The sequence below is a fragment of the Periophthalmus magnuspinnatus genome, chromosome 14, assembly GCF_009829125.3.
Source record: "Periophthalmus magnuspinnatus isolate fPerMag1 chromosome 14, fPerMag1.2.pri, whole genome shotgun sequence".
Classification (NCBI taxonomy): Eukaryota; Metazoa; Chordata; class Actinopteri; order Gobiiformes; family Gobiidae; genus Periophthalmus; species Periophthalmus magnuspinnatus.
The window spans coordinates 25,395,471-25,414,194 of NC_047139.1; the positions used below are offsets into that span (position 1 = coordinate 25,395,471).

An 18,724-nucleotide genomic window follows, 5' to 3' on the forward strand; every position below is an offset into this window, starting at 1 on the left:
TAGATTTTTGAAACCTGTTCCAAATATGTAAATGGATTAGAATCAGCTTATACTGTTAATAAATCAAATGGATGAGTAAAGTTGTGGATAGCCTGATGATAGGTCCATAATCCAGGAGGAACACACTGGAACACAGAAATCCTTAGATTTGAAAGAGAATCAGTTGGCCACATAGCCAAGCCAATGTAACAGTAAGACAGTATGGTCCAAAATGCTAGAAATTATAGGTAAACCTCATCTTTATTCGCGTTTACCATTTGAATTCAGTATTTAATTGGACTTTGGCCACACCCCCTTTCTACGAACGCCATTTTGTTGACATGCAGACTTGCTATCAAAACAGGCATCTTGGCATGTTGTGTAAAGTCAGCACTGGCTATGACACTTTCTCAAAATTATCCAAATACTCCCTGTGTCCCCAGACAAGCGCTGTCAGGCCAGCGAGGCCGCTCAGGACAGCACAAAGACGTATTTGCAGTGTCTTCGACCTCCCATTTCAACATGAAACTCGCCGCGATTGACGTCACCGAGCCATCTTTGTCCAGCTAATCCAGGCGCTGTTTATTACACCTTCATTACTGTAGGGACAGCACAGCGCCAGGCTCTTATTATAGCCTGCAGGTGCCACATCCAAGTAGAAATAGGAAGAAAGGGGCTTTTGAAGCGACGCTTCATATCTGTGCTGGACAGTGCTCCTCCTTGATTCAGCAAACGCGACAATAACCAGCGGAAGGAGCCAGAGGCTAGAGAGGAGCGCACCATCCACATCCAGGCAATCCACATCCATCTGCCAGGCTCTAGGGACGCGCTAACGTTTCCAGTCCGGATTTCACCACAGCTCTTCACCCACTCCAACCAAGAACATGTAAGTACACGACGATGGACGCGTATTTTTTATCGTGTATCTTTGTCTTATGAGCAATCCATAATGTGCTCATAGAATGTCCCGCTCTGTGCCTCGTGTCTACGGAGCCTGGATGGTTCTTGATTTTGCGCGCACGGCCCCATGTTGGTCCATGTTGGTCCATGTTGGTCCATGTTGGTCCATGTTGGTCCATGGTACAGTACATCACGACTGTCAATTGCATTCCTGGTCTAAATGTTACACTGGTGAGAATGCCTTGCAGATTTTACTGGGAGCATTTAGAGACATAAATGTGTCTGAACACTCAGCTTTATCTGTAGACTTACACGTCCGTCGCCTGTCTCTCAGTGGGTCTTGTAGCGTGCCCAGGCGCACGCACTTTTCCAGTTTGGACTGGTTTGAAATGAGTCGGTCTGTGCTTTCACAGTGTGTCGTTTACTTGGTTCAAGATAAGACAGTCCTTTTTAATGTCATTATAATATCACACATCCAGTGTCCTTGGTTATTTGTGTGTTAGCAGCTCACAGGTGAAGAATACGCCTCTTCAACAAGGACATTTATCAAACCACTGGAGCCTAGCATTAAACAACATGGATGTCCTTTGAAATGATTTTTTTTTTTTTTCACAATACAAAGCTTGTAGATGTATTAAACAGTATTGAATGCTGTTCTTTTCCACGGGGCTGTTGTTCTCGTGGCTGAGTGGGGCCTAGGCGCTGTGTGAGCCTGCAGGGGGGGCTGGGGTAGCCTAGCCTCACACTCTATGGCGTCGATTCATGGTCCGAGGGCGGACATCTGTAAAGCAAACAACATGCACTGTGTTCAATCAGAACGGACTGTATTTGGATAAATATGGATCAGTTTGTCTGTGTACATGTTTTTGGCGTGATGTAGCAGATGGGCTGAGGGAAAATGGCCGTGGGAGCCGCGTAGGCCATGTCAGACCGTGCGTAGCAGACAAAGATGATAGCAACCAACAGAAAAGACCATATGCTTGAAGTATGTATTAGTTATGCTTTAAGGTCCCATTTGTTGGCGTAAACTCCAAATAATAGGTTGTAAGCGTGGGCTCCGTGCTCACATGACTCCACAGTGAATCTCCCACCCACAGTGACGCGCTGTGGCTGCTCCTCACAGGCCGCGGTGCTACTCTTCAAACACCATTTGGTGTATGGAGTTGGCTTCAGCAGAGCCTTTATAGTATATAAAAGAGTATGTGAAGTAAGTAAGCGGAGCCATGGCGCTGTGGTCAGGTGCAGTGTGGGACAGGCGTGAGGAGCTGTCCAGTGCTGAAATGTCGCTCTCCAGTGCTGAGCCTGGGACATGCAGCCTGCCTTTAGCAACGGACACTATCAAGAATACTGCTAGGGTCAAATCCGGCCAAAACACGGCTTCTATTATGTCAGTAACTCATTAAATAAATCAATTAATTATCTGTCAATAATCTGTCAGCATATGCACAGAGCTCAACCTTTTCAAAATGTTATAACTGTAGATTATCATTACTCCAACAATATTCAACAATGAACCTAAAGCTAACCCCAGTCTCTGAGGAACGCACCATGTTTACACATGGACAGTGTGCTGTATATTATGACATTTAAATGGTAAAATGTAGTGAGAATACACTTAACATGAGTGGGTCTATCTGGAAACAGAACACATGGATCAACAGTATCAGACCACTGTAACAAACAGATCTGAGCAAAAAGGTGACCTTGTTACTGAGTTTTTACGTAGGATTGAGGAGTAATACAAATTACATGAACCGCATTCTCAACTGAGAAATATAATAAGTTGGGATACTTTTAGCATTCGAAGCACAGTACAAGCACTAGGTAAGTCTGGTTCGAGCGTATAGCTTTTTTCTTTGTAAATGACATGCTCAGTTAAACAGATTGTCTGTCACAAAGGATGCTGCTAGTGCTGTGTGCAAAGACAGGGAAGTGAAAGAGAAAACCATTCAACAAGACATGACAGACGATGCTTGTGCTCACAGTGAGTCTGAGGTTCTATAACATCACAAGATATGAAGAATTAATAACTGAATAAAATAAAAATAGAGGTTTAAAGGTAGATAAAAGACTTTTAATACAAATGAGTACTGGATGTCAGCATGAGTATTTCACATATCAGTAACAGTGCATAAATGTGTGGTCCTCAGGTCTGCCCCAGCTTCAGGTGCCCCTGCCCCAGAGGGAGGGAATCAGCCCCCTCCAAACCTCACCAGCAACCGCCGTCTGCAGCAGACACAGGCGCAGGTGGATGAGGTAAGCGCTGTCATCCAAGCCAACCACTTAATGTCGATTGGAGCTGTGAAGACTGCAGTTCTCTCAAAGTCTATTGTCCCATGATTAAATGAGACTATTTGTGTCCAGGTGGTGGATATCATGCGTGTAAACGTGGACAAGGTTCTGGAGCGTGATTCTAAGCTGTCAGAACTAGACGACCGGGCTGACGCGCTGCAGGCCGGAGCTTCCCAGTTTGAGACCAGTGCTGCCAAACTCAAGAATAAATACTGGTGGAAAAATGCTAAGGTGAGTACAAACCTATAAACATGTAGCAGAAATAAGTAAATAGTGATATAATCAAAGGATTTATTGAGATATTTGCTTTCAATTTTAATACTTCATGTTCTAATGATGGCTCTTGTTGCTTTCTTATTTTATTCTTATGTTATCAGCAATGTTAAAACAAGGTGTTTGCAAATAGAGCAAATTAATTTTAATGACATTTTTTGTATTGTTCTTATAGATGATGATTATCCTGGGTGTGATATGTGTGATTATCCTCATCGTCATTATTGGTAAGATTTAAGAGTTTTATTCACAGTCTTTATGAAAAAAAATATATCTCTGCTTTAGATACTGCTGAATTCAAGGCTTAATAGCCCATATGATTTCCTCACTTTTCATCTGTTTTTATCTTTTCACAGTGTATTTCAGCACCTAAGAAGGGACACTCCTACCCCAGTCTAATTCAACGTCCTTGCTACAGAAAAGCCCTCAAATTGATGACAAAAAGATCACTGATAGTAGAGCTCTGATTCTCTCCCTTCTATAGTCTCAATATATTTCCACCCTCACACCCCTCAGGGCCCCATGGCTCCCCCACGCCCATCACCTCGCTTTGGCCCCTGCCCACACCTGTCTCTGTGACCCTGTCTCTGGGTCCTCTTGGCTTTTCCAGCTGGCCATACCAACTGAGAACCAAACACTTGTGACAGCGGGAAAGGAAACAATTGGCTAGAATTGTTACATACCTGATATTATGTAGTTCTTTGTAGACTTTGATTCTGATATATACTGTTTTTGTAGGTGAGTGTGCGGTGTGTGTGCATTTTGTAAGTTTGATTTTTTTGTATTCATTTTATGTATGCTTCAGCATTAACTACTGCCTATTATTCAAAGTGTGTAACTTGCATGTTCCCATCATCTGTCCTTCCCTGGCTTACTCGGTTTTCAATGTTGTTGCATAGTTTATCTCTGGAGACACAGTCACTAACACTCCCCCTATTGTGCTTTGACACGACCATTTTGGTGCAATCTTGCTGATTTCTAGGGAGAATCCCCTCTCTCAGATGATCTTGAATACTGCATGCATCTTTACATGCATCTCTAGTTGTGACAAGTCACAGTCCCTTAAGTCCTATTCAGGTATACTTTTACTGTTGCTCCTCAGACTTCCTCTTAGCATGCTTAAACACCTCAGTAACTTTAAATGATTTTGAAACTGCCATAGTACAGTCGGACCAATGTCTGTAGATGTTTCTTTTGTTGAAATGTTTCGTAGTGTCTTATTTCGAGAACATTCCTTCATTGCAGTTTAGTGCAAATGCTCTTACTGTAGCACATGTAATTGTAAGTATCTTATGTGTCGAAAAATGTTGGTCATAACCACATAGTGAGACTAAAATATCTATACATAGGTCTAAGTTAGAATAGGGGGTTTCAGTCCAAAATAGGTTTATTTTTTAGACACAAGTGTATACTGTGGCAATGTCAATGTGGACTTTGGCTTGAAAATAGTAAAGGGTATTTACTTTTATTTTTTCACAAGCCTTCATTGACTCAAAAGCCTTAGTATCCAGTTACTACAATACTTAACATGATCAGACTCTCGCACCACTTTGTGTGAGGGGTGGTAGCTGACTCCAGGCGAGGAAATCTCAAATGCACAAACTACCTTGTTTTTGATGGCGCTCTCTGGCTGGTCATTCCATAAGAGCACAGATACAAACTATTCAGCCTTATTTGCAAAACCAGGAATAACTTTAGACAATTATGTGCTGGCTGGGGTTTAAGTTAAACTCAGTTCACCTTAAAGAGTAGCATTCTCTCTCACCTTCTAGTTAAGGCCTTTTTTTCTTTTTTAAACAATAGAATATATATTTTATGATAGTATATTTTTGTGTCAAACAGGCAGGTAAAAAGGAAAATTCTTTTCTACCTGCCTGTGTCGTTTTATATAATATCGCTGTAAGCGTTGTACACTGCCAAGCATTAAGGGAGAGGCTTTCGTTTGTTTCATAGGTGCCCTAAACAACTGCTAGTAATTATGACAAGCTAACGTAGCCTTTTAACTCCCCACCAGCTCCATAGACCAGCCCACTCCCCTTGTGCATTGATCTAGACTCTTAGGCGTGTTTGTGTGTGTGTTAGAATAGCCCTGTCTCGGGGAATATCCCTAGTTGATCCCAGCAGATTAGACCGCTTAAATCTTTCGAGTGAAGGCCTCTTGGTTGTTTCCTTTGACCAATGTGAGCAGAGGGAGAGGTGTTTTAGTTCTTACCTTTATAACAACTCCCCCACTTTCCCACTTCCAGACTAAAAAGATTACCAAAGACCAGATACTTTGCTTATGCTGCCAATTGCCATCAAAAACAAGTGAGGAAGAAAGTACAGGTTGTTCAAATGACCCTAAATAGATTAACCCTTGTATCTTTGAGGACCTTACCATATGTGAGTGTGCCATTTGAATATATGCAATTTAACCAAATCATTGTGAAGAGCATGCTTTGACAACCCAAAATAATGCCCTCATAACCCAATGTGAAGCAACCCAGGTCTGAAGATCGTCTTTTTCGACACATTAATAGCACAACTCTTTATTTCTCTGTCTTCATAGTGCTGCCAACTTTAACTAGATAAATGCTTCAAAAGCTGCATTGTTTGGTGTTGTAATATGGGGGTGTTTTGGGGGTAGGGGGTCCTATATCCTCAGATTAAGATTTTAAAAAAATATTTATCAAAATATATGTAAAAATTAATAAATGTAAATTGGGATTTATTGCAATACAAAGTCATGACAGGGTTACCTGTTTAGCCATCCTTGCTAACGATGCACTGAAGTGACACAACACTAATGATTGGGGTAGGACTTCTATGATTTTCCCATAATTCCACTTGTCCTGTGAGTGCTCAGCCAACAATGGTGAACCTGAAAGTGAGTGCTCTTTTGTTTTTTTTCGGTTCAGTTGCTTTCTTGTCTGTATGGAAAAGTGTGCATATGTGTAACCGTGGCACATTTTGTTGTTGGGTTTTGTTGTTGTTTTGATGGAATGGGATAAATATGGATGGAGAATATTGTCTTATGTCAACCTTGAGAAATGTTCAGGGATCTCAACTTGGCTGTGTTCAAATCATTTGATGGTTTCCCAATTCAACTACAGTGTGTATTTGGATTCAAAAAGCCAGACTATCAGACACTACAATCCTATGTTGCCACCAAATGGTTCGGACACAGTTATCAGGAGGGACCCTATTGAATCTCTGAATGTTTTGTTGGAGGACTAAAGCTACAAATGATTCTACTTGTTTCATTTTGAACCAAATATTTGTATTTTTCATTTTGCATCAATTTTGTAATAACTCCAGATGTCACTGAAATGTTTGTGTGTAAGCACTGACAGATAAAAAGAACGGAAGTCTATAGGAAAAAAGTATTCTAAACCTAATTTCCAAGAAAGCGTACAAATTTTATGGTTTACAACAGAAAGTTGTTTGTATCTTACAAGATTTTGTTTTTTTCTTTCTTGTTTATTTAAAGTGTTTATTTTTTTAGGATAAATTTTGATTCTTTTGTGGGATAGGATTTTATTTTTTTGTTTAGAAGAAAATATACTATTGCCTCTGTTTGTCTGGCCTTTTGGAGGGACAAGGCTGGACCCTCATGGGCAATGTACACATAGTATTTTTGATTTCTTGTTTTTATTTGATAGATTTATTGCGTTGTTGTCCAGTTTGGGATTAGAATCTACACAAGGTTGAGTCTATTAAAGGAGGGAAGTTGAATGAAAAACTGAAGTACATAAAATAATTGTAGTGTAAAAATCTATCAATGTCTTATTATATTGATGAACATCATGAAATATATGTATATTGGAAAACGGTACCCATGATGATGTGTAGTTTGTGTGTGCTTCCTGTGATATGTGAGTGTGCATTTGTGGGACCTGCTATGACATGTATGAAAAAGTATAAATTTATTAACAGTACCAGTATTTGTTTCATCAATTCAAATTAGAAACTATTTTACAAACCAGCACATGTGTTTAAGAAGAGAAAAGATGTCTTAAAATGTATACTACAGGAAATGAGTCACTTGAGAAGGGCTTGGGTTAAAGTCCCTAAGGGTAACCTGACAATCCCTGACATCCCTATTATAAATCATAAAGGCCATGCCCTTGTCTGAATCACAATAAATGGTTTACTAACAAAGCCTGCAGTTCCACAGAACACCACATGGAGGTGCTTAAGACAAACCTGCAGCACATAGGCCTGCCTCCTGTCCAAATACATTTTCCAACTTTTAATCCATTATTTCAAGGGGAAATGTTCTATACAATATTTTTTATGAGCTTTGAACCATGTTATAACAATGTTCCCTCATTATTATCAAAGACAAAGCTGTATTTCGATTGACTGAGTCATCCATGTTTGAGTAATCGTGAATTTGGGTCATACATGTAGGGTTCAAAATCATCCCAGAAATGAAAACTCACTGCTTGCTAATGTAAAATTCAACTATGAAAATTACAAAAATGAAGAGACGGGGATTTTCAGCTCTGGAACAGGAAGTCAATAAACCTGTTTCTATTACTAAGTCATTTTAGATCAATTTTAAGGTTTACAATGCATAAACTGTAAAATAATGATCCGTGTATGTTATATTTTAATACAATATAAAATTAAAAAAAAAAAAAAAAAAAAAACATATGATGCTTTTTAACAGCTCACCAATCCTTAATGGGTCATTTCTTTCAGGATACAAGTAACAATAGTTATTTAGATTCTCCTACTATGTGCAGTTAATCTTTTGCACCACCAGGTGTCACCATAATAGTGAGTTCAATAAACCTCGACAAAGAAGTTCTGCACACAGCACAGAAATATCGTAATAAATGACTTTTAACGTAGCAGCCTGTATGAGATGCTGAATAGAGTTCAAACTAAATAATATAATATTCTTGAATAATAAAAAGTGTAATATAACTGCAAGCTTGATTAAAGTAGAGCTGCCTATTCATGTTAGATTTAATGTTATTATTTCAGTTACAAGAAAAGATCCCAAATGCACAATTTAAATGCTGTAGTCTGTTTGTGTCCCATATTCTCTCTCTACGACTATAAACAGATTTTCTTTGGGTGCTCCGGTTTCCCCCATCAACCTCAAATATGCCTAATCCCAAGCTACTTATTTCTGGATCAAGATGTGAAGAATCTTTGGGCATTGGGCTGTGATCACCCACTGCTCCTGAAAGGTTGCCTTAGATTCATACAAAGACTGCTTAAAAAATGTAGAGAACAGTTAGGTCAATTCAAACCTATTTGTGAAATTTAAGAATAGTGAAAGATTTTTAAAATATGTCTGCTGTAAACTATGAAATGTGAAGACATACAGAGAAGATAATAAAACATGTAAGGGGAGAAACAACATCATGTATTTTTGTAATAAGATACTATAAGCCAGTGTTTCATAGACAGCAACCCTTCAGGGATATATCATTCAACTGTTACATCTAAGATGATCATATAATCAGAGAAAGAAAAAAATCCTTGAGCCAAACCTCAACCAGGGCCACATGAAGTGCTATGGACCCACTGAGACTTGCCTATTGCTAATTTACAACAGATGTTATTAAAGTTCATATCTCCTCTACATCATTTTGCATTGTTTTCTGTACACATGTGGTTCTGTGTATTCCTAAGGTCAGCTGCAATGTGCTGTCGAACAAACCATAAATTTAGCACTCCATAGATTTACAATAGTTATGAAATCATCAGCTTTGGTCTATTGCCTTTACAGACTCTCATGTGTTTGCATGCTTTATATTTATTTTGTGTCAGAAAAAGATTAACTTGGACAGACTTAAACAAACACTTGCCAGAGGAATGCTTACAGTAATAACGTTGAGAAGGTACAAACACAGAATTGCTCCACATTGCAATAGAAAATATATTTTCACTGTTAAACTATTCACTTCTGGAAATCTAATATTGGTCATCAACATTCCATCCTCTAGTCCTCTCGTACTGTTGCCCTCAAAAAGAATGGGCCGCTCAAAGTGACACATCAGTAAGGAGTTAGAACAGTCAGTTGGATCTCCCTAGAGTTCAAAGCTCACGTACTCCTACACATAGCATCCCCCAATCACCCCAACAGATAATGTATGCAATCCAAACTCCTGACTTGACCCAGCGCAGTATGGTGCTCTTTCCAATAGTCTGTGTTATTCTTCAGCATTGTAACATGATCCTGTGTCTTGCGCTTTTACATTAAGTCTGTATTTGATCAAAGGGGCAGTGTTGTTTTTGATGGTTTTGCAACATTAGAGAAAGTGTCTGCGCGGACGAGAAAAAATGTGTACAGAACTCCCACATTTCCCTGGTTTAGGAAATTGAAGGGGGGTAAACAGACAGTTTTCTGGCTCAGATGGAGCTGAAGGATTCCTGGGATTTAGGGAAATGTGGTAAACGAGAGTAATCATCAGGTTACAGCGCTGGTCTGGAACTTTCCCTTCTGTTATAGTTTAGTATTATATAAATCAAATTAAACTGAGGTAAATAACCCAGTAAAGTCTCCAAATGATCAGACAACATCAACAGAAACGTTAAATCATAAAGTTTGACAACAGACTAACAACCAGCAGGCCTTTTGCAAACAACATCACACAAATGAAAACATAAAATTATATATTGTTAAGCTTGTTTATGACTTCTATACTACATAACTTGAAATGCAGACAGACTTTGCATGTGAAATTATGGAAAACTCTGAGTTGTTGAAGTAAATGTCAGCAATAATCTGAAATAACATGTGCAAAAGTAGCCACATTTTCCTGGGCTCTCTTTAAACTCACTACAGCGCACTATTAAAGGTGTCATGTCTGGGCAACTGGAATGTTATCATTTATGACCCTATTTTGGCTCTAACTGCCTCAGGCCTTCAACAGTCTGAACTTTTGGTATTTGAAGTAGAAATTGCAAACCCAGCTCTGACTTTCTCCACATTTCCACAAACTTCTACCAAAACAATGAAATCAAACCCACCTACAACCCCCCTCAATGCCCATTTTACAGAAAACAGTGTTATTGTGGGACAGCATCTGTGTCTAATTACAGGCCTCACGTCATCCCCCCCTTGCAGCGCTTTCTCAGTGTCCGTCATCCACTGTCCCGCCCTCCTTGTCCTGAGACGCCTACTACAAATCTACCGCTACTATTACTGTTTCTTCTACTACCGCGTAAACAGCCCAGAGTTCATCATCATCATGTATGGGAGCTGTGCTTGTGGTCTGCTGGTGTTGTCTGTGCTTTTGGGATGGTCTGAGGCTCAGCGGGCTGCAACAACCAGGTAAGTTTTACAAGGTTAATAGTGATTTATAGTCATTCATTTATTTATAAGTTGCTGTGCCTGCTCATCTGACAACTTAGAATGTTCACAAAGGGTTAAATAATTAGGTTACCAGAACTTTCTAGTAAAACCACCTTAACAGTCTTTTCTAACAACATTTTTTCTTTGAATGGCTTGATGACTTCTGGCTCCTGATATGAGGTGTTTTGACTGCCAGATGTTAATGTTTTTGCGTCTGCCCCGTGGGGTTGAATCAGCGCTGTTTCTTGGCAGTCTTTGTTTAGCTCTGAGACTAAGGCATTTCTTGGATGTGGTTGGGTTATGACTGTTAGTTGGTTTGCAGCATGGTGCATTCACGCAGTACGAATGATACATGTTTTGCTTAGATTCACATAAACATAAACTCTTGGACAGTTTCCCCTGTCCCCCACACAGTGATATTTATAACATTTGCTAGAGCCACAGTACAACATTCTAAGATGTGTAATAATACAGATTGTAGACTTCCTGTTGGGATGCAGTAAACTAAAGAAGAAATTCTTGGCCATCTAAAGACATGCCTTGTGCACTGATAGACTTGTTATTAGTATCTTTGTATACAGATGTGCATGCATAAACAGCATCTTCATAAGTGAAAAGGCAGATTAGACAGTCCACTCATCCCCAAAACCCCAGCTGGTCCAAATAAATCCTTATAATACAATTAAAACAATAAGCTGACTAATAAAAAATGTGATGAACTAAGACACAATCGACGACTAAAAGATTACAGACCTAACATCCTGTTGTTTATTCATTTGTCTGGGCCAATAAAAGTAACATTTGTCTGGACTGAAATGCTCTCCATCACTGAACACCTCGCAACTAATTACATTCCAGCATTTACTGGTTTTGGATGTGACAAGTTTCTATGTTGCAAGTGGGATTTTCACAGTTCAGTAATAATTCTGTAGCATAGTGTGTTTTGAGGTTTAATCTGGTCAGGGGTTCTATCATAGTCGAGCCACAAAGGTTTGATTAACAGACCCTTTAATACTGTGGTGCTAATGACAACTTCAGCTGTGAATGTGAACTGTGACATTTTATTAAATAATGAATATGGGGTTTAGTTAAAGAGAGGGCCAGACAGATATATAACAGAAAGCTACAATAGATCAATGTGCATTATCAGCACGTATGGACAAACGCTCCAAAAGCACTGATAATTTACAGATAGGCCTGTCACATTAAGCTTTTTCAAGTGTTATAGATTGCAAAAAACTGCCACAGAAAACACTGAATACAATTATAACAGGATAGTATAACCTGTGATATTTGCATTATTCAAATAGCACAATTACTCTATCCCATTCTGCTCAAATGTAACAAAAAGTAAGTAAAAGTACAACATAATATAGCAATCTTTTATGTATTGAACAATAAGTTTAAATAGTATTTATCATGACAGGCCCACTTGCAGGACAGCAGTTTTCTCATGTTCCTTCCGTTCTCAGGCCTGTGTTCAACTGTGGAGGGGACCTGGTAGCAGACTCGGGTTTTATCGGTAGTGAGGCCTTCCCCAACTTCTACAAACCCAACAGTAAATGCACCTGGCGTATTACAGTGAGCCACTTACTTCATACATTACTACGTGTTGACTGGGACATTCAAACTCATTGGCATTCCTGTTCTTGGGTCTTCTTAGGTCCCAGAGGGTAATTTAGTCACTCTCTCTTTCCGAATCTTCGACTTGGAGGCTGACTCACAGTGCCGGTATGACTATCTGGATGTGTTCAATGGTCACTCCCACCTCGTGCAGAAACTGGGGCGCTTCTGTGGAACATTTCGACCCGGGAATCTGATCTCCACCACCAATACCATGATGCTGGAGATGGTCTCTGACGAGGCTACACAGGGAAGAGGGTTTGTGGCTTACTTCAGTGCCATCAAACCTTATGTAGATGGTAAGTGGCTGTTTAGTCAATGCAGTATTAGTGTTGTCACGATACTAAAACTTGATTCAATACTGAAGAAAAGGCTTGATGCTAGATACCGATTTTGATACCACAATGATGAAAAAACAAATGAATAAAACAAACAAAAAACTAATAAAACAACAGGCAGCCCTAAATAATACTGCTTTAAGTTACCATGTAGGCCCGTGGGCCAAATTCGGCCCGCCACGTCAATTTATGTGGCCCGCGACAAAGTAAATTAAAAGGTATGACTGTCTTAAAATGTCAGTTTATCAGGAGATACACAGTCAAACAGCTATTTTTTCATGTCTATGCAAATCCATATGCAATTTGTAACTTGAATAAGTAATAAATATAGAAATGGTTAATTAACAAGATTAAAACGTAGTGATATTTATCTTACAGTTACATCTGGCCCTTTGAGAGCAACGCTTTTGTTAATGTGGCCCTCGGTGAAAATGAGTTTGACACCCCTGCTCTAAAACCATTTAAAAAAGGTCAAATTTTGTCATGTTCATGGGATTTTTTTTTCAATAGCGATACTTAATAAAAGTTACATTTTCAGTACTGGTTTTAGTATCAGTTGGTATATGATTTTCGATACTTTTGACAACCCGAGTCAGTATATATAAAGACTATACATGCAATGTAGGTTATGGTTATTTCGATTGTATCTAAAAGTATACACAAAAAGTGCAGAATTTTTATGATGTTTTAAATACTGACAGAAAACAAAACAATTAAACATTTGCTGACCTTTTAAATGGAAGAGAAAGTCCCTCTGGAATAGTCTGGATCTGAGGAAGTTTCTGTAGCCTGTAAAAGCATAACAAACTTTTAACAAGCATAATAAGTACTTATTTAGGTTTTTATTCTTTCATAATCTACAATTTAAGGGGAGACTTCAAAACAAGGTTATCAAGCGGCCTCTTATAAATGTAGTTTTCTGTCAAAAAACTCTAAATATCTGTGTTTTTTATATATTTTTTTGTTTCTTTTTTAACGTGACTGCCATTTCCTTCTTAGTTGAACTCGTAAAACTGAATTTGACACCACTATGTTAGATCACAGGAAATCACTAGAACATTTTCAAACTTGACACTGGTCCAACTGTGAACATGTTTAGAGGATCACTTAATGATTCATCAAAAACACGATATTTGATCCCCACTGTTACTGACATTTGTGTGTGATCCAGAACAGCAGACCTGCGGAGGGAAGATCACCAAAGCCCAGGGAGAGATCATGACTCCCAACTGGCCCAACGACAAGTACCCCCCAGGAACCAGCTGCTCCTGGCTCATTACTGTGGAGCGTGGCATGGTCTGTCACACTCTGCACTGTCAGGAAGGAATACACAGGAGTGAACATGGCAGGGATTTACAATATTTATTATGATTTACAGGTCTGGGTGAAAGTAATTTACTCATAAGGGTGGATAACTTGTTTCACTTGGATTTAGTTGTTTGCATAATGACATAATGTGAACTTCAAAATGCATTAATGATAGAAATTTGGCAAATTACGTTACTCAAAAATACAATAAACCTTCCCAGAAAAAGCATATAAAACTAGGCCTAAATATTCATAAGTGATGGTAACTCATATAACCCAGATGTTCAGGGTTTGTAGAGCATAATGCACTTAGAACTATAAAGCTAGATTTTAATTTTCATGTATTTTTTACTTCTATTTTGACACTAGGTGATTCAAGTCCAGTTTGAAAAGTTTGCGCTGGAAGCAGACACTTACTGCCGATTTGACTATGTGGCTTTCTATAACGGGGGAGAAAGGGATGATTCACGCCTGATTGGGAAATACTGTGGGGAACAAGCTCCAGTGTAAGTAGCAGATACAGGTTTGGTGATTCTTATTCTCAAACAATAATTAGTTCTCAGAGTTACTTTAAAATACCAGATACATGGATTTCATCAGGGGCTTTCTGTGGAGGACATCATGGTCACACTGCAGGTCTTGGTTTATGTAGAAGACAACTACAGGCTAAACAATAACTATTAACAATACAATAATTATCAGAGCACTTCACTGCTAAAGTTGATATTGTATCTTCAATTTCTTTCCCTAAATATGAATTCATTAAATCCTCACTGTATTTGCTCTTTCTAGCCTCACTGCTGTTGTGATGGGGCAGGTGTTTTAGATGTTTAATATGCTTGAAGGAGCTATATTATGCTATTTTCTGATGTATGTTATAATGTTGTTTCAGGAGTTGTGTTTTGTTTCATTCACACATGTTTAACACACATGTCCTGCATATTTAGGCTCAAACAGAAAACATAGGAAGTGCTACACTATGTTTTTAAAGTCCATACGCCTTCACTAGGATCATTTGGATGATATTAGCCTTGAAATCTCTACTAATCGAAACGTAAAGGAAAACTACTGATTCATGACATCACAAGGGCTTTTAAGCTTTGGAGATGCAGACAGACTAATAATAAAGGGTGACTCAAACATGTCTGAATGAAACAAAACATGTGGAATATGAGATATGTGGATATGAGATATAAACATCAGACTTGTATGGTGGTACCACATATGAAAGTGTGCTGGTGTATATTCAATTCAGATTTGGGTTGTTGACAATGACATGAAAAAGTCAAATCCATGTCGTATTTGAGCTAAAAAAAAAAACAAAACAAAACAAAAGAAAAAAAAAAACACTCTGACCTGCAGTGTGAATGTAGACACAGTCACACTAAAGCAGATTTATGCAGAACTCTTGTGTGTCCCATAGGCCGATAGTGACCAGTGGTAATGTCCTGCTGGTCCAGTTTGTCTCTGACCTCAGCGTGACCTCTGATGGATTCTTGGCCCAGTACACCAGCTTCCCTCAAGGATCATCAATACCATCAAGAGAGTCCCACTACACAAGAACTGTACCTGTAGTCAAACCTGCCACAACCACACAGCCCCCAGTAACTCAAAAGTACGTCCCCCCTCCTCCCCCAGAGTCCACCCCGCCCAAACCTGTGAAGCCCACTAGAGGGCGTGGATCTGCCCCTGTCACAAGGCCAAATGGAAGGAAACCAGGTAAGTACATCATATGTGCCTAAAGGATTAAGTGGAATATTAGATGTTTACATAACACATAATATAATTGTAGCACAACATTATCAGAATAAGAATGAATGATCAGAGCTGCAGCCCAGTCATTACTAATGCTGTTGGTTTTTCAGTCTCAAGTTTGCACTAAAGTGTTATAGTCTATATATTTCCTATATATTTATTTCCATAATACATAGTTATCAAAGTGTAACTCATCATAATTGTGAGATGTTATCTGACATGTCACATGTCCCACATCAGGCAAATTGCCAGCGTATTTCTCTCACCAGATCTTCAGTGCAATTAAGTCAAATGGAGCTCAACAGTGACGGCCCGCCAACGGTTCTGGAAGTAAATTTACTATTAATTTGTTTTCCTCAAAAAAAAAAAAAAAAAAGTTAGAGAGCTTGCTCAGGACTAATCACTTATGTGGTAATGAGTGACCACAAGACAGCCTGGGATAAAGTCCGGGCGAGGAAAAATGGCAAAAATCAAGTAGTAAACACAACCTGACAGGCCAGTGACCGGTATCAAAAATTAGACCTCGATGGGCTCTGACCTCTAAAAAGACCCTGAGAAAAAATAATGAAAGAAGAGTCAGTAATGCCACCTCAAACATTAATTAAACCGTATCATAAAATCTTAATGACACTCACAACAAAAAACGATAAAAGTCAAAATCTTTTTAAACATAGAGAGCGTGAAAATAGCCCATGACCAGTAAAAATAGATATATATTATGAGCCCATCCTAAAGCCAGAAATCGGCCAAATTGGGCAGAATACTATTTTTGCAAAATTGTACTTCTTTTACTTTCACTATCTCCAGCTTGGTATTTCTTTCAAAAGACTTGAAAATTGGTCAAAAGAACATGGACCCATGTGCAGTTAAACATTATTGTTTAGAATTTTGATGAATTTTAAAATGTGAGTGTGGGAAATCTGCAAATCAGTGGGAATTTTGAAATACATAAAACAAATAACATGTGTATTTCTCACAGGTGATGTTGAATTGAGTTGGACCCAATGAAACATTTGTGCATTGACGAGCTGGACTCAACAATACAAGATGTACAGCTCTGATATAAAACAGCTCTACAGTGCCCTTTTGAAAATTTGAATGGGCCACACAATTTTATTTGTCAAAGACCATTGAAATTTGGCATGTCATGACGACTTACCTCGATTTTTAACTGTGTTGCCATGGCCATGTCCAACATTTCTCATGTAAATATGGGGGTTTTGGTTAACTGGTGTGAAAAAAAAAAAAAAAAAAAAAAAAGTTTTGTTATAGACCACTGAAATTTGGTACACATATTCCACTCATACTGAACAAAACACCCAATGAGGACATAAGTCTATTTTCCAACAATGTCAGATATAGTGTCATTTGAATGACTGGAGTTGTATTAGATTGATGCCAATTTTGGGGGTAGAGCGATGTAAGCGTGGACGAGAGGTGTGAACTTTGCGGTGGCCTGTACCCCACGGCTGCAAGGGGTGGAGAGGGCCTTTAGCGCCACGTGCGGCTTTAATTTGATTTAAAATCAGTTTCTGAAGCAAAACATTAAAAAATTTCAAAACGTACATTTCAAATATGTTTTTTTTGGGAGGGGGGGACTCAAAACAACCGTGTTATGGACGTTAATTACCACGTAGCTGTTTAGCCTCTGCGATGTCTTTGAACTCTTAATATTAGATTTTTTTTCAAAACTCTATGGGAAAAATGAATGGAATTTTTTCTTCCAGAACCAGAGACAACAAAATGACAACAAAAAGTTTAATCAACTCTGCTCTTTCATTCCATCGTGTCGGCCTAATAGTACACTTTTATTGTAGGCTATTTGGCCGCTTTTCTCAGCCAGGCTTATTATTGGATTTCACTCTATGGTATCCAATTATTGCCATTTATTTAGTTTATGAGGTGTTGTACAACCCAAGGCCACATATTAATAGAACAAATCTTGCAGAGCCTATGGTTTCTTTTCAATTTTGCTGCAGTTGTTTAAGTAGGCTTAACTTTATTTATATTTCTCCAGGAGCCCAGAACCCTCTCTGTGCCAAAGCTTGCAAAAGAGACGGAACAATCAAGACCAGTTTCTGTTCAAGTGAATTTGGTAAGCTATGACATTCACTTAGAAACCAATCACTGATTTTTTATAAAATCTGATGACAATACCATACTTGTTCTTAGTCATAACTGGAAAGATCAGCTCTCTGTCTCCTGGGCCGCGTGGCACTGTCAATGTGGGAGTGTCCCTCATTAGGGCCTACAAATCAGGGCGCCTTATAATCACACAAGCTGGAGAGACTATGTCAGTGAAGCTGGTGTCACAGTGCAGAAAGTGTCCAGTCCTCAGAAGAGGTACACTGCATTCACATAAACTTAACACAGCAAAATTGTTAATGTTTAAGTTGATTTTGTTTTTTCTCTCTCTCTTTAAGGTGCTAATTACATCATTATGGGTCAAGTGGACGACGACGGGCGTGGTACTCTGGCTCCTGGTGCATTCACAGCTCCATATAAACCCCAGCATCACAATCTGTTAATGAACATCAACAACCAGCCCTGCTAACCCAGACAGAATCAGAAACCCAACCCAAGAATCACAAAAACATGACCACTATAATGTGAAATATAAGCACAACATAAAACATGACACTGATTATCTGTTCTTCACAAAAAATATGTGTAAAGGCACCCCCAAACCTTATATTTGTAATTTATATAAATAAAGGTTTTATCGCTTTTAAATGTGTTCATTGTCTTTGACGCCATCTGCTGTTTTTCCTGTGGTAACTACATCTGCAGAAAAAATAAAAATAAAAAAATAAATAAAAAAGCACCAGTTAAAGTTGATCAAAACTGTTTGGGGAATCAAACCCAAGACCTGGATGATGTTAAATTAATGATATAAATAAAAAAATAATTTCATTGTTGTAAAACAACAGTTCATAAACAATTTCTTTTATTGTATAAA

General features: G+C 38.7%; 2 protein-coding genes across 2 annotated transcripts; both read left to right on the forward strand.

Annotated features, from left to right (window-relative positions):
- The first annotated feature begins 524 nt into the window (after window positions 1-524).
- Window positions 525-7,258, forward strand: vamp2 (vesicle-associated membrane protein 2). The gene is made up of 5 exons (XM_033978118.2): window positions 525-865; window positions 3,030-3,135; window positions 3,244-3,402; window positions 3,620-3,671; window positions 3,801-7,258. Coding segments are annotated over exons 1-5 (336 nt in total). The 5' UTR covers window positions 525-863; the 3' UTR covers window positions 3,818-7,258.
- Window positions 7,259-10,588: 3,330 nt separating this feature from the next.
- Window positions 10,589-18,498, forward strand: pcolcea (procollagen C-endopeptidase enhancer a). Its single transcript, XM_033978117.2, has 9 exons — window positions 10,589-10,720; window positions 12,214-12,322; window positions 12,405-12,663; window positions 13,874-13,998; window positions 14,380-14,516; window positions 15,434-15,729; window positions 17,783-17,860; window positions 17,938-18,108; window positions 18,189-18,498. Exons 1-9 carry the CDS (start codon window positions 10,638-10,640, stop codon window positions 18,317-18,319), a joined length of 1,389 nt encoding a protein of 462 aa, XP_033834008.1. The 5' UTR covers window positions 10,589-10,637; the 3' UTR covers window positions 18,320-18,498.
- The last annotated feature ends 226 nt before the right edge of the window (window positions 18,499-18,724 follow it).